Raw genomic sequence first — 22,093 nt, forward strand, 5'->3', positions numbered from 1 at the left:
TGTGAATTTTGGTGATTCTCTGACTTTTCATTTAGCACCATCATCAGGTGAAAATTTGAATTAATAAAATACTTTGGTTTATCTGTCTGACAGTTTGTTTTTCATTACCAAGAGCCTCTCAGAGCTGCTGACGTGGCTGTAGATTATTAGTCTTGTTAAGAGACAAGGGAGGTAGAATATTAAGGGCTCTAAGCACACAAAGACAATTAATGATATCAATTCTGCAGAGCCTGTTTAATTATATGACTTCCTATCTGCTGTTTCTGATGAATACATATTTCATGCTAGGTTGTGCATCTTCTAATCAAAATGTCATCTCAGCACACAGCGTTCCCAAGTTTGTCTCTGCTGATATTTGTCTTTGAAAAAAATGAGAGGGCATAGTGTTTTTAAAAAATAGAAAAGACTGTTCAATCATAAACCAAACAAATTACCACTGAGGACAAGCAGTAAAGATTAAATCATATCAAACACATTTCTATGGGACCATGATGAACTTGGTTATTCTATAGAACGATGTTTGGGCTTATATGGCTGGAACAACCAGTCTAGGTCTCTCATCGGTCAACAACTGGTTGTGTGCATACTTCAGCTCTGTCCAGAGACTTTCACATTTCACAGGTCAGAGCTCTAGTGGCATGCTCCATGAACAGGGATCAGGGCAGGGATTTGGAAAAATCCAAAGCCAAATGTGGTAACCATGTAGTGCCTTTGTGTGACACAAACACGTTTACAGCCAAGGGTGGAAGGACGGCGAGAGTTATACAGGTTGGTGGCATTGTTTTTATGACAATTGCTACTGCACCTATATCATTTATATTTGTACAATTTAGAGAGGTGTTATATAAATATTAGAAACACTACAATTCAACAGCACTTCAAACTACAGCTTCCAATGTGACCATAAATTTGTATCAACACCTCTATAAAACTGTCTCTACAAAAACTAAACACTATAACCTTCAAGAAAGTTACTGCCGATTCACTTACTTACTGCACTGAACTATAACTATAAAATCATAAACTGGCAACTGAGTGTAAATGGATTTTAGATATTTCACAAACAAAATGTTTAATAAAAAACCTATAGATTAATTGATAATGAAAGTAATTGTTTGCTGCAGCTAAACATTAAGTTGATACATGTTTCTTACCTTCTGATATGGCATGAGGTTTGATGATGCAACATGTGCAGTCTGTATAAATTGCTGTATTAGAGGGACCGTGGCCAATTGTAGATGGGAAAAAAAATTCTAGCTCCTAATAAAGCAAACAAACAGAAAACAACACTGTGGATAATCATTTCTGGGTATGTGGAACATGTGGCACAAGGGTACATATGAACATGCATCAAGCTATCCTTACTCTTGCTGCTGCAGCAAGTGAGTCAGAGCCATGTCCAACATTTTTGATGCCATCTGTTCCAAACTGGGCGCGCGCACACTGCGGTGCCTCCCTCCGCGCCACAGCAGAGTCTGTGGGTCCCAGGAGTCTCCTCCAGATAGACATGGCCTCATCACCCATCAGCTCCATGGCAACCACAGGGCCCGAGGACACAAACTGCACCAGGTTACTGCAAAATGGAACAACTCTCGATTAACACATTCATCTAAATGGAATAGCTTCTAGCAGTGGGTCAACTGCGTTAAATGTGTTTCAGATGTCACCACAATGTCATCAGGATCATCGTCACAGGATTTGTTAATGACAGCTGCTGACAACCAGAAAGCTTCTCTGCTGGAAAATCTCTCAGCAAATCATTTACACAGGCTCTCACCTGAAGAAAGGCTTTGACTGGTGTTCTGCATAAAAGTCCGCCGCTTGGCTCCTGTAATGTAAGAAAAACATAAACTATACAGTTAATGAGTGGCCAGATTATCTCAGGTATTCAGTGTGAACTCTGTGTACAAATGTGTGAGACATTTACAGAAGTCAATGATTTTTCAGTCGTTTCTTCCCAGAGTCAATGGCAACTGTGTGGAATCGGTACTTTTTGGCGTATGATACAATTTTAGCTTCTTTGATGTTTTGGGGGAAAAAAACAATGGGTCTGAGTTGAAAGCATTTAAAATATAAATAACAACGTCTTACAAAAAGCAGTGTGTAGTCGGGGTCATATTTCAGATGTCTATGAGTTGTTAACAGCTCCACCAAATAGTGATTTTTCCCTGATTTTTGACTTTTCACATGATTTCATTTCAATAAATGTTTATGGAGTATTTTCACATTGCTGTATTGGTACTTTTACTTAAGTAAAAGATCTGAGTACTTCTTCCACCACTGACTACTGTTTATCCCTTAACTCTCTCCAGTGGTGTTTCTATTCAGGGCCACAGATGCCACAGAGGACACTGAGGTCATGACCGCAAGATTTGGGGGGAAATTTTGCTGTTTTAGAAATCTGGAGGGAGTTTACATTCCAAAGTTAAAAACGTGCACAATTTTAGGCAGATTCTTGTATTTTTAGACCCAGTATTTTTCCACCAGCGGGGGATGTGGCAGTGTGGAAAGGGCTTTAAAATAGCAGTTACACATCCATCTTGGGAACTTTATTTTGCGGGTCCTTAATTTCCTTAATAATAATTTCCAATTTTCCTAATAATAGTTTCTGGAAAGATCTTTGTCAACTGGTACTAAATATAGAGAAAGTAAAATTTCACGTAGAATTGTGTTAGTTGTGTTAAGTTGATAAGACGTTGATTTTCAGAGGAATTTCCTTGATAGAATTGCTTCATTTAGTTAGTAGAAAAAGTAAAATATGAAAAATCCACTTTCTTTTTTAGGGGGGTTGAGGTTGGGGGATCTGGACAAATTCATGTCCTCTTCTTTTTTTCTCAATACATGTAACAGTGTGTGACTCATAATGTTTAAATTTGACTCTTTTTAAGTCAGCAAAATAATAATAATAGAAATCACAGAAAGTATAACTGAATAGTTACCCGAATAAATGAAATATGAAAAATCCAAGGAATTAATAAATAACAGAAGAGACTAGGTTTTTGGTGTCTGGTCAACTTGTGGTGAGGGTACATTGGGGGGATCTGGTATTTCTGAATCCTGGCTACAGCCCAGAATCATATCCTTTGTATGCTTTCAAATATTTTTGCTGTATCTGAGACTGAGATTGGTTTGATAATTTAACTGCACAATGACTGAGCACCTGATAAAACTGTTGTGTAGTTAATTAAATGCCATCCTTCTCTGCCTCTTGGCATGCCATATGCTCCTGATATGTGTGAGAGAGCAGAGCCATCCATCTGTTTATGTGAGGATACTGGCACCAAACAGCCTGTGTCTGTCTCCCTGACCAGAGTTTGTCTGATACATTTCCACAGTATGACTGGTGTTGTTATTAGACACTTGTCTGTGATGCTTTGACCTTACCATGTAAGCTTTGTCATTTTGGCTTTGGTCACAATCAGGTTGGAGGTGTATATCAATTCAAGGACATCTCCAATCTTTGTAACTGCATCTGGCTTTATCAGAGCAAGAGTTCTGGAAAAATGAAGATAGAAAATTAAACATAAATAACAGTAAACAAAAACTAAATGTGATTTATCAAGTTGCTTATTATCCAGTAAGTCAAAGCTTTCTTTGCAGTTGATCACAATAGACACAGCTATCTTATAGCAAATGCTGCTTGATAAGAGTGCAGTCACTGAAAATACATTAGATTCTAACTGAATCTTCCTTCAAATTATGATAAAAGTAAATATAGATATCTTAGCAGTTTCCAAAACATGCTAAAGTAAATCATGAAATAACACCATTAATTACACAACGTTTACCATTCTGAGGACAGAGTACAATGTGCACTTTATATTGTTTGTGAGCAATTCTGCACAAAAAAGATTTCACTCGTCTAAAAATAATCTTAAAAAAACAACAAGCTACAATTACAGGGTTTAGTTACAAGGTGCTGTAAAGCCATGATGCATGTAACTGGAGAGGATAATGTGGGTTTATTGCACAACCTACACAATCATACCTTTCTTTTTTGCTCCCAAGCTTGTTTGCTGTGAACTGATCTCCATATTCGATCAGATTAAGCTGTCGTGAGAACACATTCACTCGATTACCAACAAACAGGTCCTCTTGATGGAGGTCATCATATTTGGTCCTTCTCAAAAATATCCGCTGGTTCTTTACATCAAACTGCAAATAAAAAGAAATACTTGTATCAAAATTAACTAGTGGTAGTTTGCAGATTTCAGTGAGACATATCACAGATAATATTATAACCTATGTTGCAAATGTAATCTTATCTTTCCATAGAAGGGTCTATTTTTCCAAATGCTCTTACTATAGTACTTATAATCATGACAAGTACTTAAAATGCCAGCAGCAGGCTGTGCCTTTATGAGTGGATTAAGAAAGTTGAAGCAGCCAAATTTAAAGAATAATAACTGCAGCATTGCTCACCATTTCCACTGAGCCATCTTTGGGGTAGTAGAACAGTTGGTAGCGCCGTTGGAGAGCTGCAGTGGGGTCATACCACTCAGTAAGAAAGGCGTAGCGATCCTCCTGATAAAGTAAAGAAGGAGATCAAATCAGAGTAATGAAGGGGACAGAATAACTAGAAATACAAGCTTTTATAAAATCATGGGGAATATTATAATGTTGCTTGAAACCAGGAGAGTATAATACTGTAACAAACAATTTTAGATTTTATGTCAAATATATTTGTAGAGGCCTTAGCTATAGATCCAAATAGTTTCACAAAAATTCTAAATGAGAACAAGGAATTACTGATTAGTATGAGTCCTAATAATTGAAGGTTAAGTAATATTTTTGTCCATGTCTACAGCTCCATATTTGTTGCAGTACACGTCTCAGTCCTTTAAGTTTGTAAAAGAACAATATCAGCAGTTTTGCATGTTGTAGCCCATTTACTACAGCTCACATGTGCTTTATATTACTGTTAACATTTTTCAATGCATGCTTTAGTGTGTCAGATTTTTAAATGGGTTTTTCAACGTTCTTCTGCATCATTGTTTTGGCAAAAAATCAGCTTGCAGAGACTTAAACCATGCTTGAGTTAGGTAATGAAATACAGTGAATGAAAAGTCATTTATTTTGCAAAGTAATGCAATGCAGACACTTCATATCTTTCACTTGCACAACCATGCAATAATAATGTAATTTATATAAGTTAAAGTTTCACATCCCTGGAAATTGTTTTAATTCATCACAAACCACTAGTATAGTCTTTGAAATAGCTGTGATTAGGTACATACAGACTGGTAGGTAGGGAGCAAGAGTAAAGTAAGCATACTTTATCATCTTACATCAAAACATGAGTGATGATGAGACCTGATTCTATGCATCTTGTCAACCAAAAAAGGATTAAAGCCACCAGGGTTTAAAAAGTAGTGAAAACTAAAACAAAATTCAAATGAATGACATAAATTAATTTGTCAATTTAGTTCAGACTTAAGCTGAGTTTGCTGAAGAGGCAGCTCATTTATTTGCACTCATAGCAACAGGGGCCTGTGTTTGGCTCCAAGCACTTTCTGTGCAGACGGTCACCATGGGAGCGCTCATCTCCTCCACACAGACCAAAGTCATTCATGCCAGGTGAATGGAAGACTTTATCTTGACCCTAGTGAGTGTGTGTATGCTTTCTTGTCTTCTGTCCGCTGTTAACTTGAAGAAGCTCCAGCATCTGTGACTGACTGAGTAACGTTAGGCACAAAATATAAACAACCTCTCTCTTTTGCTTTACACTGAAATTATGTTACCAAACAAATTATCAGGGACTGAGCTGTTTTGCATTTAGCAATCTATTTTACTACAGCAACCTACTGCTACTTTTTATTAACAAGCTTTTAAAGTTATTTAACAAGCTGGTAAACGTGGTTTCCTTCACACTAAGTTACAACTCAAGATGTATTGACTATCTAACCCAGACTGTAACTCTCATGATGCTAATACATGTGAGGTACAAACTGAGGCTATTTACCACCCAACTTAGCTTAACATACGACGCAAAACAAGGACATAAATGTTACAACAGTGTTAATAAAACTCATTGTACTGGTGAATGTCGTCACCGGAAAGCTAGCATGTGAACATAGAAACTACAGACACTGCAACGATAAATGATCAGGTACTAACGTTATGTTAGCAGTAGCTTTAGCTAGTCAATGCCTACCCACTGGACAATAACTAGGAAGTTAAAATACCGCCAAAAATTTTTAAAGCTATCTTGAAATAGTTACTACTTTATTTTGGCTTCTCCAAAATGCCAACATTATTAAAATCATTTAATTCAGCCTGACGTTGTTGGTTAACGTTAACGGTAACAGCATGTCTGTAACGTTAACTGTTATGCTAGTGTTTGCTATGCTTACGTTAGCAAACAGTTATCCGTTTGGTCCGTTAAACTTACTAATATTGTGTTCGTATCATTGTTATTACACAGGGAAATTTTTAACTTACCATTTTTGACATATTAACAAAGTCTACATGTCCCAAAGCTGTTTTCAGTTAGCAAACGTTAGCTCTCCCGGGCTATGCTTCGTTTCTATAGTAACTGTGGTGACAAGCCGAGATGCGTTCAAAGAACAATGTACGTGGAAATTGTTGTTTTTGCTATAGAAAGAAAATGAACCGTAACCACTTCAGCCTTTACCAGTGAAGCAAAATGTAACTAGAAATATACAACATAAAGTACAATAGGCAACCTATACACGTCAGACGCACCACGCAATTAGTTTAACTTACATAAGTGAATATGAATATGGTTTGTGAGTAGGGAAAATGACATACATAACATGATGCTGTTGGCTTTGTTCAAGTGGTAATTTTACATCAGGACAGAAAATCACAAGAACAGACTGATTCATGAGTTGGGCTTCATTTATTTATAACTCAACACATCCACTGACTCTACCTCATTGCACCGTTATTGTGTCATGCGCCATCTAGTGGTGTTGCAGAGGTCTGAATCATCCCAATTTTTACAGTTTCGAGCGGCAGTGAACACAACGTTTGAACCTTCTCTTTTACCCGGAACAACAACAAACAACAGTCTGAAAAGTAACATGAAGTATTGCAATAGCGTGTTTAATGTAAACACCCGTATCTCCAAGACTGTAGGGGTTTAATGCAGATAGTAGTGGCTTCTGTTGTTTCTCAATGTGTTCCTCTGCTCGTCTACGACATTACATGAATGATAATGGACCTTTGATATTGGATGGTGGACTCGCAACTGAACTGGAGGCGCAAGGAGCCAAATTACAGGTAAAAAAATTAATGAAGTTTACATGGCATAGCTTCGACATTACCTCCAACTGTTAATTACGTGTATTCTTTCCGTTAAGACAGGGATAACTGCAACTTTTGTGAGTCAAATGTAGCACTTACTCAACCTGGACTTCAGCTGGTGTTCCCATTACAGTCTAGTATATGATTGAAGTCTTTACTCTTATTTCATTTTATTCTATTTTAATTTTTGGTGGGAAGTGCTTCTATGAAAAACACTGAAGCTGCTGCTTTAGACTTATTGACCATTTGATTGTTCTCATCTTACCTTGGGTTACAAGATATCACATTGGTAATTAAACAGTTGCACACAAGAAAAACGGAGTCATTTTAATCCTGAAGGGTTTGACACTCTGCAGGGCTAAGAGCTGTGTTTCCATGGTAACATTGACAACTGTTAACAACTGACAAACAAGGAAACCTAAATTTGTGGTTTGATAATAACATTGTGGAGTGAGCAATGATAAGGGAAGAAGGAGATTCATGCTTTTGCAGTTGAAAGTTGATGTAATTGTTAAAAGATTGAAGCCTGCCTCAATAAATCCACTAGGTGGAGCCATTGGTCCTGTGCTCACAATCCATCTAACTAGCTTCCTTTTATTCTTGTCAGGGCCTCCTTATGTAACAACTATATACCAGTTTAATTTTATGTTAATATTTTTGGACATAAGTGCACAAAAACATAAAATAAATACTGATGTCTGAGTTTGTGTGTCTCACATACAAAGGGAGATCCTTTGTGGAGCGCCAGGCTTTTGCACACTAATCCCCAGTTCATAAGAGATGCTCATTACAGGTATGTCCATGCAATATATTGAATGTGAAAGCAAATAAATGATTAACAACTGTATTTATTTTTTTTCAGCATAGTTCATAGATGTGATCTATCAACAGGTTTCTCCTTAGTGGTGCTGATGTTATCACAACAGCCACATACCAGGCAAGCATTACAGGATTCATCAATTACCTGGACGTGAGCTCAGAATGCGCCAGAGAGCTGCTGATGTCTGGAGTTCATTTGGCCAAAGAGACGGTGGAGAGATTTGTCTCTGACAATAATTCAACAGGTAGAGTAACAATCCAATGTGCATACAGAACTATAAGGGATTTTTTTTAAGCTGAGTAGTCACTGTGTCTCTGTAAACTATGATGCAGTTCTATTGTGTTGTTTGTTAATCTCTTAAGGGCAAAGATATCCCCTGGTGGCAGGCTCTGTTGGACCATATGGGGCCTTTCTGCACAATGGCTCAGAGTACACTGGGGCTTATCCAGAGGAGATGAGTATTGAGGTGAGTGGCTCTCAGCATGCTCAAACTGGTTACATAAAAAGTTATTTTGTATGCCGTGTGATGATAACAACATGGTTTTTCTCCTGCTACTCATCAGACTGTTGACCTAGGTCTTGACTTATTTGTTAGAGTCAATTGATAATCAATGTCTTTTCTTTTTGTCTGCTCCAAGGAGCTTAAAATTTGGCATCGGCCACAGGTCGACTGCTTAGCAGCAGCCGGAGCTGATCTCATTGCTTTTGAGACAGTCCCAAATATCAAAGAGGCGGAGGCTCTGGTGGAGCTGCTCAGAGAATTCCCAAACTCTAAAGCCTGGCTCTCCTTCTCTTGCAAGGTAACCACTGCTAATGAACAGAAAAAATAGTGTCAAAAAATAGCAGTAAGTGTCAATCCATTAGCGTATGAAAATAACTCACTTTTTGTACAAAAACACTATCAGGATGGGAAGTGTATATCAGACGGCAGCTTGTTCACAGATGCAGTCCAGATTGCTAATAGATCCAAGCAGCTGGTGGCTGTAGGAGTCAACTGCTGTCCTCCAGCGCTGGTGGAGCCGCTGCTGGACTCTGCCAGGTCACTGCTGAGCCCAGACATGTGCTGGGTGGTCTACCCCAACAGTGGAGAGGAGTGGGACACTGAGCGGGGGTGAGTCTATAGTCAGGGAGTTTTAATAAGAAGGTCACAGCTTCAAGAGCCACTGTTTTCATCAGCAGATGTGACATGTCAAACACAGGAACAACATACTTTCACCATGCAAACCACAGCCAAAAAACCTGATTCAACTTACCTGCTGTTGTTCAGAGGTGTTGCTGTTAAGAGAAGTAAAATTTTTAATTACTGTATTTTAATGCACATGGACAGATTGTGAGAAAATTTTGCTTTTACAGACACTTTGGTTCCTGAATTTAAGTATTTTCTTCCTCTTGGAGATGAAGAGAGTATAAATCTTTCTAAAAGGTTTCTGCCACAACAGATCTACACTTACAGAACTCTCCACAGATGTCACATGAAATACTGTCGCATATTATACCATGTGTATTAAACCATCAAAAGAAACCTGTGATGCATGATATGTTTTCTTACAACAGAGCTATTCTGCTGTCAGACGTCTTTTGATTACTTTTTAACTTACTCAAGTACTCACTGTGCAGCTGTATTATGGGGGAAAAGTATATTAGAAATAAATATCAGATCAGACTCATTATCAAAAGATACTTAAAGGATCAGGAGCAAAACATGATTCCGACATTCCTGCTTTTTGACATTCAGTAATTCATCCATGGATGTACAAACAACTTTTAAAATATGTAAACTTGAATGTAGTCTTTTCTGATTAGCATATACGTATCTGACTCTCAGTGATGGAAAGTACATTTGATCAAATCCTCCACTTAAGTACAATTTGAGGCACTTTTTGTGTTTTTCTATTTCATATTACTTTTTACTCCTAGTCACTACAGTTATTCAACAACTTTAGTTCCAAGTTATTTTGTGGATTAAGGTTTTAAAACCGAAACAAATGAGCTGCAGCCCATTAAAAAGCTGCTTCCAAATGAATGCATTAATAATAATGATAAAATGAAATCAAATCTCTAACACTACTTTTACCTTTCATACTTTAAGTACATTTACTGATAGTAGTGTTGTTTTGCTTTTGAATGCAGGACTTAAACTCGTCATGGAATATTTTTACATTGTGGTATTACTACTGAAAAAGGATCTGAGTGCTTTTTCCAACTCTGCTGACTCTTTCATGTTCTCCTTTCTTACAAAGGTGGCAAACATCAGAGATAACATCAGTATCAATACCTGAACTGAGTCATACATGGATGAAGCAAGGCGCTGCTTTGATAGGTAAACTGTTTTCTAATCTGTTCATATTTTCTGTATCTTCTGTATTTTCTCTGATGAGTCTCTCTTTGTCCATTAGGGGGTTGCTGCCGTGTTGGTCCCGCTCAAATAGCAGAGTTAAAACATCAGTTAAAAGGAAGCTGCACATCTCCAGCCTCTGCAGTGTGACTGAACTGAAGATGAGAATTAAAGCTGTCTGGATAAAAGCAAAACTAGAAAAGAAATGATCATTGCTGTAAAGAAAATAATGTCTGTTCCAGGAGTTTATAAAAATCTTAATTTATTGGAAAATAAATAAATAACTAACTAACTACATCAAATCCACGTGAGTACACAATGACGTTGTTGTTGTGTCAAAGACGAACGGCACCACAGGGGTGCAAAACAAAAGTGTAAGAACAAATTATGGCTCTACATAAACATGAAAATAAAACATGCAGTCTTCACTGTCTGTGGTTCACATTTTGAATGATTTTCATCAGTTTGAGGGATTCCACTATCACTTCTGTACAGCTCCTGTCTTTTAAAAACTGGGATCGTCTACGAGACAGTCTTAGGTTTCACAAAGCACAACAAAATGTCAGCTGCTTTCACAACACTTTCACTGGACACCATTTCCACTGAACTAACCACTGTATGTCAGGCGCAAAACAAGCCCACTCACCTGTACAATGAATTATGGAAGTGTGTGAACTTCAAACAGAATTTACAGCAAATGTGTCGATATCATGTGTTTGCTAGTCATCACTAGTTGAGTGTAATGTACACTCCTACAGTATCACTGCGGTGTGTTTGAGAAGATGAGATATAACCAGAATTAAATCCAGAGAAATGTGCAAGTGATTAACACTAGAATGAAAGAAAAAATAATCCTGTAGTGTGACTGTAACATGTAAGAACACCTACTCTCCTTCTTTTGGTTTAAATACAGGGATGGACAAAATAACAGAAACACCTTACAGTGCATTAAAGTTAATACCGCCTGGCCTAATAAAGCTCATGTTTCAGTTCAGTTTTTTACAACTGTAAGAGGTCAGAAGGAGCTTTAACTTATTGTTCATTTTTGAGGCCATAGTTCAATGTGCTGTTGAGGAAATACCCTGTCAAGACACTGTTCCTCTTTTTCAGTGTATTATTTTTTTGCCTTACTGTTTGTCGTCATGACTTTTGAGACTTTTCCCCTTTCTTTTACATGACCTTTACACTCAGACATCAACAATCTGTGTGCCAGTTAAGTTTTCCGCCTTAATATGCTGCATCAAAAGCCCTTTTATAAAAGCAGTGATAGACCACTATTAAAGCTAACGCACACAGCTTAATGATAACTTAATGTGGTTCACTTGTGTAGCAGCTGATGTAATTGTTATTAAGTAGTTGGTGTGTCATTTGCAGGCACTGCGAAATGACAAAAGTGGCTAAAGACAATGTTTCAAAAATCACCGTTATTTCGATTAAAAAGACTACAAACTACAATACAGCCTCAAAAATGATAGGTGCATTGAATTAACATCTTGGTGACATTCTATATTTTTCTTTTTGTCTACAAATCTCATAAAAAAGACCAAAACCAACTATGAATTGATCCTTCTAACAAAGATTGTGTGTCGCCAAAACCTAACATGGCTTATTCCTCTGTGCCATAGAGCTCATATAATGCTCAAAAATGATTAAAAACACATCAGTGAGCTACAGTGTCACACTGGGTGACATGTTCCTTCATTATCATGAACACTCACACTAGGTTATTTTAGTCAATATCACACACACTGTCCTGCTGCTGTAAATACTCACTAGAGCACCAAATGTGTATTTATCCACCACTGAAAATAGTCCCCTACAAATGCACTATTTACTTCTGTTTGAGTAATATTTGCTAAAAATTACAGAGCCCAGATGTTTTAGGAAATTAACTGAGCTTTCAATTGGACTTTTTAAGTATTGAGAGATGAACTAACACATTGTTGGTCTTTTCATGGGATTTGTTAACAATAAGACAAATACACAATAACACCAGACTTATCCTGTAAAATGTATCTTAAGACTATTGTTCTGTGTTGTAATTTCTGTTATTTAGTCCTCCCCCTGTATGTCCCAATGAACCTTGTCAGTCTGTGATGTCTTCTTCGAGATCACTGTCGGGGGAGCTCCTCTGTCTGTACTCTGCTGTATTGGACAGATGTTTCCAGCTGGTGTCTTTCTGACTTCCCATACTGTGTGAGCGTCCCAGGTGGGCCAGGCGCTTGGCTGACGTCCTCTCCCCTATTTCCTCTGCGGTGCTTCCGTGGGCCCGCTCCGTGCCGGAGTGGTGGAAGTCATGGCGCAGGTTCTCCAAATTCAGAGCCCAGGGGCCGAGCTTCTGCCAGTTCACCCTCTGGAAGGCCATGATGCAGTGCAGGTTTCCACCCACCTGTGAGCCGGGGAATGTTCTTTTAGTTCAGCTCTGACTCAGAAATGTTTATAGAAGGAGACAAATTTTGAAAGAAAAGATTATGAGAAGGGGAACCTTTTTGGTTTTGCGCCGCTGAATCCCCCTCTCTGTGTGACGAATGTCCAGGTACTCTGGATTTTGTGTGTTGAGGTCAGTCACAATGTCCAGCCATCTGAAAAGAGTTTTTCATGTTAAACAGCTCAACAACAGCGCCTGGTAAAATGTAGCAGAAACTGAGCTTACTTTTTACAGTGAATAGCTGGATGTTTCCTGCTGGGTTCACCGATTAAGATCCAGTATTCCATTTCATTTGTGGGTAGAGGGCCCCTTTCCACAAAAGTGAAAAATACTTCAGTCAGTTCATAATCTCTTTCAAGCGCCTGGAGACTTATCCTGCAGAGATGTGACCTACCTATATGCCTTTGCTGCTTTGAGTGGCGTCGCTTCAAAGCCCACTGGGCAGAAGTAGTGGTTCTGGCAGTGGTAAATGTAGGCCATTGACTCATCCTTCAGCCCCTGTGTCAGCTTCATTAAGGCTCCTTCAGCTAAATGAGACCAGAGTGGTTACCGCTTTGCTTTATGTCTTTATGAGAAGACATGCGGTTGAGTTTAATGGGTGGGAGACTCACCTGTTTCTCCTGCCGTCTTGTGTTTTCCGTGTGGTTTGTACAGAATGTAGGAGCAACCTCGCACTCTGAAATTGTCATTAATTTGTCTGAACCATCTGTAAGAAAAAATATTGAAACTTATTACTGAGCTGAATAAATATTCTGAAGTGATTATTAAGAAAATTATAAGAGCAGTTCTGTGTACCGCATCAGTGTAGCGTTGCCAGTGAAAGGACCAAACTTGATTTCTTCGAAAGGCGGCTGAAACCCCAGAATATGCAGCGCCTCCTCCTGAGAGATGGGCGGCAGACTAGCAATGCAAATAAATACACATTTATTAAGAACAATTGCACCTTTAGTGAGCTGTATTTTTACATGACGTGTGATAGCAGACATTACGTCCTGCTCACCTCCCTGCACCCAGAGTGCTGTACAAGAAGTTCCAGCAGGACACCAAAGAAGAGATTCCACAAGAAGTCTTGTACTGTGGCCGACTGATACAGTACCTGAATCAGAATATACAAAATCCAGAGAATAAATTATTATATATTGAAAATGTTTTGGAACTAAGTGTACTACTATGGCCTGATGTGAAGCTTCACTGTGTTTTTATTTAAATATAAATATAACTTTACCATCGTCTGAGGTCTAGCACTTTTCTCTGTTTGATCTCCTCCAGTGAGGCATGAGGTGAGACATCTTGCAGGTTTCGGCTTGGCCTGTCTGATGATTTCATCTTCTTGGTGCTGCATTTCTTCACATTGCCTGAAATACAATGTTAGTCACTGAAGACCATACCAGGATTCAAATCTTTCACTAATTATAGAGCAGATAAATGATCAAATCTTTTCATGACATAAATAATAATAAAGACAAATGTCATACAAACTGATGTAATTGGTCAGAATTGCATGAGTGAATCAAAGACCGAAAGAATAACAATTTTTCTTACTCGTTCTTGTTTTTCTTGTGAGCACGGCATTGAAGTCTGTCGTATCAATCTCCCAGGCCAAAATAGGCTTAGTGTTGCCAGAGGACACTTCTTCCATGTCACAGTCGCCATCTGATCCCACATGGGCCCCTCCAGCTGCAGATTTGGGCTTCACAAGTGGAGGCCCATCATCCTGCTTGTTCGGGGGACGGTACACAGAAGCAGCCTGGTTGAGCAGAGCATAATCGGAGCAGACGGTGTAGAACTTCTCCCGGGAGTGTGTGACCGGGCAGGTCCATGGCAGGTGCAGCTCGGCACTGGAAGCCCGCCTTACCCTTGCAGCGTCCCGGGCAAGGGAGCTGAGCAGACCGTGGTTCTCCTCCCCATCGGTGGGCCTTTGCACACCTGATGGTCCTGCTGGCCCAGAGAGGTTCGGTCCTTGACCTTCTGATGTGTTAGGCATTGAACAGCCACTTATAGAGGCTGATTGTGATGTTGACGTGATGAGACGTCCCTTCTGGGGAGGAAAGGACATGCTTTTTTTTAGAAACACTGGAGATATAAAAGGAAGAGGCAGTGATAGAGACACAACACTGTAAACTCTGAGACAATCAGATAACATGAACAATCTTAATAACAAACTCAATAACTACAGTTCATAACCTTGAATGCAATCGTTTTAACTTACATACATAAGGCAACGTCATACACTACCTCTGACCTGATATGAGACACCTATTATTCAGAAGCAGCTCTTAGTCCTGCCTGTAGTTAGCTGTGGGGTTATTGAACATTAACTGACATTTTACATGTGGAGCTGCATCTGCACTAACATCTGTACTAACACAGCTGTATCTGCACTAAAAGTACTAACACAGCTGCATCTGTACTAGCAGATGTAGTAACCTCTGTACTAACTAACACAGGTGCATCTGTACTAACCTCTATACTAACTAACACAGAAGCGTCTGTACTGGATTGTAACTGGCAGACGTAAACACGCCCAGCGGTGACGTTATTCTTATTTATTTTACCTTGTGAAATATCTTGGGATCAAACGCAGGCGGCTGGGAGTTGGCAGAACGTCAAACTAGCGACATATTACCAAACCTAGGTGCACGTTAACTCTGAACATGTCAAAAATTAACTGTAGTGACTCCGAAACGTCGTCCTCCTGACCCGTATCCTCTTCCTGTGCAGGTTATAACGGACTGTACCATTACGAGGAGCAACCGGGGTGTCCAAACAGAAGAAAATTAATTAAAGCTGGATAATAACATTGAAACACTCACCTGAATGATACGGTTTTAGATAAAAATGTAATGTAATTTATTCAAACCTTATTTTATTGCATTATTTGGAATTTACCCTAAATATACATGTAATTGCCTTACAGCGTACAACCCGTATTAGTAAACCGTGAATTGGTCCTGAAATTCAAACCAATCACAGGAGTGACTGCGGCAGCTGCCCTCTGAACACAAACTGAAGGTAAGTGGTCATTTTAACTGACCAGCTCACTCTAATGCTGTAAAAATCAAAACTACACACGTGACCGCTTTTTAATAACTTCTAAATAAACAAAAATACTAAAAGTTGTGCCCTAGACATTGCTACAGTGACGTGGTCGAGTGACATCACTTCTTAGCAGTGAATGCAAACTGTAACTTTTGAGAGCAAACTTGATAATGAAAAATAACGTTATGTCATAGAAGAGCAAATTATGCAACATACAATAGACCCTTTGAACAGCAGATATCTTGACTTGTCAAAGCAGGAAAAGCACAGGTGGAATTAATAACATCATTGATGGCTGCAGGCTCTGGTATTGTGCATGTTCACTCACTGACATTTACTGGGATAACTGATGGAGTGGAGCTATCGTTAGTATTATTGTTTACACCTGTGCATTCCTTGCTTTGACAAGTCAAAAAGCGCTCACCAGCAGCACTGACAAATTGTATAGATTTTTTTTTTAATCAACTGTGTGTAAATGGTCTTTAAATTTGATAGACGCCTGCGCTGAAAAACACGCTGGAAAGAATTCAATAAATTCTCAATTAATTAAAAGTGAAGGAATGAAAAAATGCATTAATCAGGTTGTATGGAAGTTCATTGTAACATAGCGTGAAACATAAAAAAACATACAGTATCAGTCAAAAGTTTGGACACACGTTCCTGTTCCCTTGAATAGAAAGTATTCAAACTTTTGACTGGCACTGTATTTTTTACACTTTAAGAAAAAACTTTGCTAACTGTACAGAAATGTACGAAGACATTTAAAAATACTCTGCTTGGATAATAATTATGTTTGTCTAACATGGTTTTCCAACAAAAAACGTATAATTACCACTATAAAATCCTTAAAATTACATCCACTCCTTTCTCATTAGAGTCTATGAATATGAAAATATATTTCATTTCAAAAGTTTTAAGTGCTGGACACAAGATGTCTCCTACTTCACTGTAAAGTCTGTTCTCAGTGTTTGTGCACTGGAGACTTCAAGGTTCCACATCACACTTGTGTAAATTGAGTATTGGACCAGGATTGGCTTCCAAACTAGTTTTGATGTCACAAATCCTGCTCATAGGCCCCGTCCCTAAAAATCTGATTCTCAATGAGCACAGAGAAACGTGACACTAGAAGATCCTTCTAGTGTCAAACTCTGCACATACATGATTCTGCACAGTGAAGCTCAACAATCCAAATGTAGGAACAAGAAGAAAAAAAAGTTGAGTGGAGGGAGACATGGATGTATTATTTTGAATGTGATTTTTTGATATTTGAATTTGACAGGAGACTATGGCAAAGAAGCTGGTGATCATCGACACAGACTGCGGCATAGATGATGCTCAGGCTATAATGATGGCCCTGGCAGCGCCTAACATTGAGATCCTGGGCGTCACCTGTGTGTTTGGGAATGCAGCAGTTGAGAATGTGTGTCAGAATGTTTTGAGGGTGCTCTCCATCTGTGAGCGTGAGCAGGTAAGTTCACTGAAGCTGAGTTTAAATGACCATATAGACAATATTATACCTGAACAGATTCATTGCAAAAGCATATAGTGTCATACATGCTACTACACTGTTTTTGAGTTGGGCTTAAATGATTTTTTTATGCTTTATTTTTTCACATTAGTAGTTTAGATTTTGTAGGATTGACTTTCCAACATTTTCTCCTCCCTAAATGATAAAATAGGTTGTTTGTTATTGTTAAAAGAACCAACCAACTTCGACTGTCCTACTTTACTTCCACCTTTGCTTCTGAGAGAGAACAAAATCATATTTGCATGAACACTTGTCAGGAAAATCTAAACATACTGTACAGTAGGTCATTTTCAGCATTTTAACAAATGACCAATGCAAATTTTTCTGGTGAGGACAGTCTCTCTTTGTTCAACAACCAGCAGGTAACAGGATAGTTTTCTCATTTTCCCATTTGTCATCATGGTGGATGAACTGACTTCATTTTGGCGTCATGTTTGCTCAGCAGCCTGAGATTAGATTGTAACGTCATTATGAGAGTTTGGAGTGGGGTTGTGTTGTCTGTCTGTAGTCTTAAGCAGCAGGTCATGTTAATCACAGTGTGATTTCCATCCACTACATCACTTTCTGGTCCATGAAAACCAAAGATTGAGAATTGAGAATTGAGAAGAAATTGAGTGAATTGAGAATTAAGTCAGTCTAAATGAACAGAGGAAAATTGTGCACAGGAAAACTAAAATGTGTAACCAACAAACTATTTCTTTATGCTACAAGCAACATGGACATTGTACTTATAAACTCTTAGAAAGTAAATGTATAACCTGAAAAGTAGAAAAGTTTTTATTGTTCACTATTGTGAGTGTCGGTAATTAAAACATTGAATTTAACATTTAAGATTAAAAATGACATTTTGTAGTAAGGAAACATGACCATTAGGCGTCATACTTAAGTATTCTGTAAACAAACCGCACCTAATAATTATCTCATGCTTGGCTGCATGTCTGTCAACAAATCCTGCTGAAAACTGCACTAAGAAGAACTTACCTCTGCAGATCCCAGTGTTTCGAGGTTCTGGTGGTCCTCTGGTTGGAGCCAGTAACGCGGTCAGTGACCACTTTGGAACCGATGGACTTGGGGATGTGATTGAGGACAGAGATCCACGGTGGGAGGATAAAATCCAGAGAGAACATGCAGTCAATGCAATGATTAGACTGGTGTCTGAAAACCAGAAGCAGGTGAGAAACCTCCCTGTGGTCTGTCTGTTGTGTGTGTGTGTGTGTGTGTGGCTGCTTTCTGGTACTGAAATGTGCTTTATGCAGGTCTCCCTGGTGGCTCTCGGCCCGCTCACTAATCTGGCACTGGCTCTCAGGCTGGATCCGTGTTTCCCCCAAAAGCTCAAAGATCTGTACATTATGGGTGGCAACATGGAAGGTAATACCACAACAGGATTACAGTTTGTATTTGAAACATGTGGCCTGTATAATGTTCTCTTGTCTTTGCAGGGAAAGGAAATGTGACACTATGTGCAGAGTTTAACTTTGCAATGGATCCAGAGTCCGCCTATATCGTGCTAGAAGAATTCCTCTGCCCTACACACCTGGCATCGTGGGAATATTCATGCAGAAATGCACTGAAATGGGTAGGATGTGTACTTGCGGAGAACTACATAACCCTGCAATAACGACTGTTCCACTTAAAACTGTTAAATATTTCTATACAGGAGTTTTTTGAAGAGTTGATCAATCAGGACGCACCCGCTGCACGCTTTATGAAGACGATAACCTCTAAATGCTGGGCCTTCTCCAAAGAGGCCATGGTGAATAAGAGGGACGTGTACTTTGGGCCCGGATTTGTCTCTTATGATGCTTACGCAATGGCGGCCTGCATCGATGGCAGCATTGTGACAGAGAGCATTGAGTGCCCCGTCCGCGTGGAGCTGCAGGGTTCGATCTGTCGCGGCATGATGGCACTAGATCGCACAAATCAGCTGAAAAAGAGCCACAGAGTATTTGTTATGACTAAATGTGATGTCGCCAAGTTCAGTCAGTTACTCATGGAGTCCCTCAGACAACCCTGTAAAAAGTCATCTTTAGTGCCTTGATGGACATGCTGAGTTGATATCATGTATGCACATCTGAGTAAGGAGAAAAAAGATAATGTGCCACCCAGAATCAAATAGTTTTTGATTATATTGAATGAAATCATAATCCTGTACTTAAATTTGCTGACAAATAGAGGTGATGTACAAAAGACCAGTTTACTCTGATGTACTGCAAGGCTTTGATATACTGTATGCCTGTTGTCTTTCCTGGATTGCTCAGAGTGGCTGTAAACAACTTATTTGAATTGAGACCGACTGATGCCAGTACCTGAGGCTGCAAAAAGTCTCATAATGAGTAAAATGTAGCATATTTTCTGTTTTTTAACAAGAAAGATTAATAACAACAAAATTTCACATGTGAAAAAAAAACTACCTCTGATTTAGGACAGCAGTTTATTCTGCAGAGGAGAATCAAAGTATAGTATTAAAATATTCTCTTCGGTTGCAAAAAAATGTAGTCTTTAAGTGCGACCGTGTTCAAATTCTAAGAAAGATATTTAGTCTTGACTCCCAAATTATTTCAGAGAGCTGTACAGGTCTGTTCAGTCCGGTAGGAGTCACCAGCAGAGGCAGCAGCTACACGCTTTCCATGTTTGGGAAATATGTGATGATAAGTTGATAGAACACAGAAAGTCTTTGTCAGTGCCAACACTACCTGTACATGATGGATTCAGCATGAATATGATCAAATGTTTGCACATTACTGTGATCCTTCCTAATGTTCACATTAAACACATCTTTGTTAATTATAATGTGTAAAATTATTCTAAATATATAAACCTGTTAGTACACTTTTAACAGGAACCATTAAACATGTTCTTGAATCACAAACAGAAACACTTTATTAGACCTCTACAGATGAGTATCACTTGAAGGCCTCTTATATCCTTTAACTAATTATAACCTCTTTAAACTCAGCTTTTATGAATAATACGGTAATATTCACTCTAGCATATATTGATACTGTCAACATAACTGTAGTGGACATAACTTATATAAGCTTGTCCCTTACATGCTACAATGTATTGAAGCATATGCAATCTTAGATACAATGAATGCTGGGTAGTCTTAATCATGACAAGATGAGCATTAAGCTGTGATGCAGCCATAACATATAAACTTTGGAGGTCTCAAAGATTCAATACATGGAGTCACATTTAACTTTTCTAAAAGTTACTTTGTTTCTTCATACAAATCTTCTAAGTCATACATCAAATTCAATTCAAGTCATTTAAAAGAAGCTATAAACTACCATAAACACCTTGGTTAAATGTCTCTTAGATCCTGATGATGTGTCAGAAGACTCACATGATCAAGTTATCAGTGTAGAAGGAGCACATGCATCTTTTTTTCCCCCCTTTAACCTTTAATTATTCAGGGAAATTTCACAGAGAGGAAGACTCTCTCTCTCGGGAACACCCTGATCACATTCACACAGTTACACATTCACACCTTGAAGCTGCCCAGTACAACCAGTCTGACCTGCTGGCCACTGAGCGAGTTAAGAGTCTTGCTCGAGGGCACCTAAGTGGTGTTAATGTAGGAGGTACAAACATTGCTTTTCACTTTCCCCACCCAGAATTATCCTGCCGGTCCTGGGATTGAACTGACAACCCACTGGTCACAAGTTCACTTCCCTGACCTTTAGGCCACCACTTCCTCCAAATTCATCATCATTCAGAACCCACCAATCATAAACTGCCCTAAACAAAACAAAACAATTGTATTAAAGTTGACTGAAAGTTAAACGAAAACATGATAAATGATAAATAAGTAATTCTAGAGCGCATTATTCAAATCATTAAGTTGAAGCCTTTCACAGACACAAACACATGCACGTGTGTTTTAAGGATGGAGACAACGGACAAAAAACAAAAAGGCAGGAACAAGTTTAAAACCAACATCCTCCAGCAGGACATAGAGCCAGCATGCAGTTTCTGGAAAAGAGCCGCTGCGATCCGAGATGCATCGTTTGTAAGCTTGAACTGTTACACAGCAGCAGAGGAGAGGAAGCTGGATGTGAGTGAGAGAGAGCAGCCAATAAAGCCAGGTGACATGTTTTGGTGGCTTACTGAGGAAGAGGCAGAAATGTTCCTTAATTTGGAAAGTCACAATCAACATCCGGTACGGTTTCCCCTAACTGTAGGGACAACTGAAGAACCACAGCACACAGTGGCCCCTAAAGAAAGCACAGAAAGCAAGGTCAGAAAGCTGGAGGAAGATCGTGAAAAAGATTGTCAGGAGGATGTGGAGACTTCCCTGGCATGTCTGCGGAAAGAGAAGTCCAGACTGGTCCAGGAGAACAACCTAGAGAAGATATCTCATCTTGAGCAGCAGATGTCAGAGATCATCAAGAAACCTGAACAGCAGTCTCTGTGGAAAAGACTCCTGCAGCTCTTCAAATGAGCTGGATGAATCTCACCATCCCCGTTAACAGCCTAATATTCCCCTACAGTCCAAAGACATGCAGTTAACATGTATGTTAACTGGCCACTCACTGTAAATTATACCCTTGGTGTGACAAAGTGACTTAAAATATAAACCCCAAATAAAAAATATCAACTGTATTTAAATGGTCTTTATATTTTTCCCACCATATTTCTGTTTTACTACACTGATCTTATCCACAACATTAA

At 38.9% G+C, this 22,093-nt stretch overlaps 4 protein-coding genes across 5 annotated transcripts in view; 2 read left to right on the plus strand and 2 right to left on the minus strand.

The window, feature by feature from the left end:
• Positions 1-6,696, minus strand: part of nme7 (NME/NM23 family member 7) — a 19,323-nt gene extending 12,627 nt beyond the window's left edge. Inside the window, exons 1-7 of the mRNA XM_042417541.1 lie at positions 6,442-6,696; positions 4,423-4,524; positions 3,989-4,155; positions 3,385-3,495; positions 1,778-1,828; positions 1,366-1,573; positions 1,155-1,260 (exon numbers count right to left, since the gene is read on the minus strand). Of these exons, the coding sequence (XP_042273475.1) occupies positions 1,155-1,260; positions 1,366-1,573; positions 1,778-1,828; positions 3,385-3,495; positions 3,989-4,155; positions 4,423-4,524; positions 6,442-6,453 (757 nt within the window). The 5' untranslated portion in view covers positions 6,454-6,696. The remainder of the gene's footprint in view (positions 1-1,154; positions 1,261-1,365; positions 1,574-1,777; positions 1,829-3,384; positions 3,496-3,988; positions 4,156-4,422; positions 4,525-6,441) is intronic.
• Positions 6,697-6,776: 80 nt separating this feature from the next.
• Positions 6,777-10,868, plus strand: zgc:172121 (uncharacterized protein LOC337599 homolog). Its single transcript, XM_042417543.1, has 8 exons — positions 6,777-7,245; positions 7,995-8,062; positions 8,161-8,333; positions 8,452-8,555; positions 8,728-8,889; positions 8,995-9,200; positions 10,330-10,409; positions 10,486-10,868. The coding sequence occupies exons 1-8, from the start codon at positions 7,141-7,143 to the stop codon at positions 10,572-10,574; spliced, it is 987 nt and encodes a 328-aa protein (XP_042273477.1). The 5' UTR covers positions 6,777-7,140; the 3' UTR covers positions 10,575-10,868.
• On the minus strand, positions 10,670-15,564 carry LOC121900947 (basic immunoglobulin-like variable motif-containing protein). Of its 2 annotated transcripts, XM_042417540.1 has the most exons (11): positions 15,408-15,564; positions 14,708-14,890; positions 14,395-14,566; positions 14,078-14,207; positions 13,853-13,948; positions 13,648-13,752; positions 13,464-13,558; positions 13,247-13,379; positions 13,078-13,161; positions 12,910-13,006; positions 10,670-12,813 (listed from the first exon to the last, which is right to left on the minus strand). In XM_042417540.1, the coding sequence occupies exons 2-11, from the start codon at positions 14,834-14,836 to the stop codon at positions 12,511-12,513; spliced, it is 1,344 nt and encodes a 447-aa protein (XP_042273474.1). In that variant the 5' UTR covers positions 14,837-14,890; positions 15,408-15,564; the 3' UTR covers positions 10,670-12,510. The 2 variants fall into 2 exon arrangements, with proteins under 2 accessions (XP_042273474.1, XP_042273473.1); XM_042417539.1 differs by having other exon boundaries at positions 14,395-14,890.
• On the plus strand, positions 15,438-20,206 carry si:ch211-201h21.5 (uncharacterized protein LOC555526 homolog). Its single transcript, XM_042417542.1, has 8 exons — positions 15,438-15,487; positions 15,574-15,692; positions 15,770-15,864; positions 17,171-17,359; positions 18,409-18,591; positions 18,676-18,787; positions 18,859-18,995; positions 19,077-20,206. Exons 4-8 carry the CDS (start codon positions 17,177-17,179, stop codon positions 19,455-19,457), a joined length of 996 nt encoding a protein of 331 aa, XP_042273476.1. The 5' UTR covers positions 15,438-15,487; positions 15,574-15,692; positions 15,770-15,864; positions 17,171-17,176; the 3' UTR covers positions 19,458-20,206.
• Positions 20,207-22,093: the final 1,887 nt, after the last annotated feature.

The sequence above is a fragment of the Thunnus maccoyii genome, chromosome 7 (genome assembly GCF_910596095.1).
Source record: "Thunnus maccoyii chromosome 7, fThuMac1.1, whole genome shotgun sequence".
NCBI lineage: Eukaryota > Metazoa > Chordata > Actinopteri > Scombriformes > Scombridae > Thunnus > Thunnus maccoyii.

Coding starts and splice junctions, on each gene's coding strand:
- si:ch211-201h21.5 (XM_042417542.1), top strand. CDS start 17,177: ATGGCAAAGAAGCTGGTGATCATCGACACAGACTGCGGCATAGATGAT. Junction 18,592..18,675: donor TGTCTGAAAACCAGAAGCAG/GTGAGAAACCTC, acceptor TGCTTTATGCAG/GTCTCCCTGGTGGCTCTCGG. Junction 18,996..19,076: donor GCAGAAATGCACTGAAATGG/GTAGGATGTGTA, acceptor ATTTCTATACAG/GAGTTTTTTGAAGAGTTGAT.
- zgc:172121 (XM_042417543.1), top strand. CDS start 7,141: ATGTGTTCCTCTGCTCGTCTACGACATTACATGAATGATAATGGACCT. Junction 7,246..7,994: donor CGCAAGGAGCCAAATTACAG/GTAAAAAAATTA, acceptor TCACATACAAAG/GGAGATCCTTTGTGGAGCGC. Junction 8,556..8,727: donor CAGAGGAGATGAGTATTGAG/GTGAGTGGCTCT, acceptor GTCTGCTCCAAG/GAGCTTAAAATTTGGCATCG.
- LOC121900947 (XM_042417539.1), bottom strand. CDS start 14,836: ATGCCTAACACATCAGAAGGTCAAGGACCGAACCTCTCTGGGCCAGCA. Junction 14,208..14,394: donor CACAAGAAAAACAAGAACGA/GTAAGAAAAATT, acceptor ATTGTATTTCAG/GCAATGTGAAGAAATGCAGC. Junction 13,949..14,077: donor GTGCTAGACCTCAGACGATG/GTAAAGTTATAT, acceptor ATTCTGATTCAG/GTACTGTATCAGTCGGCCAC.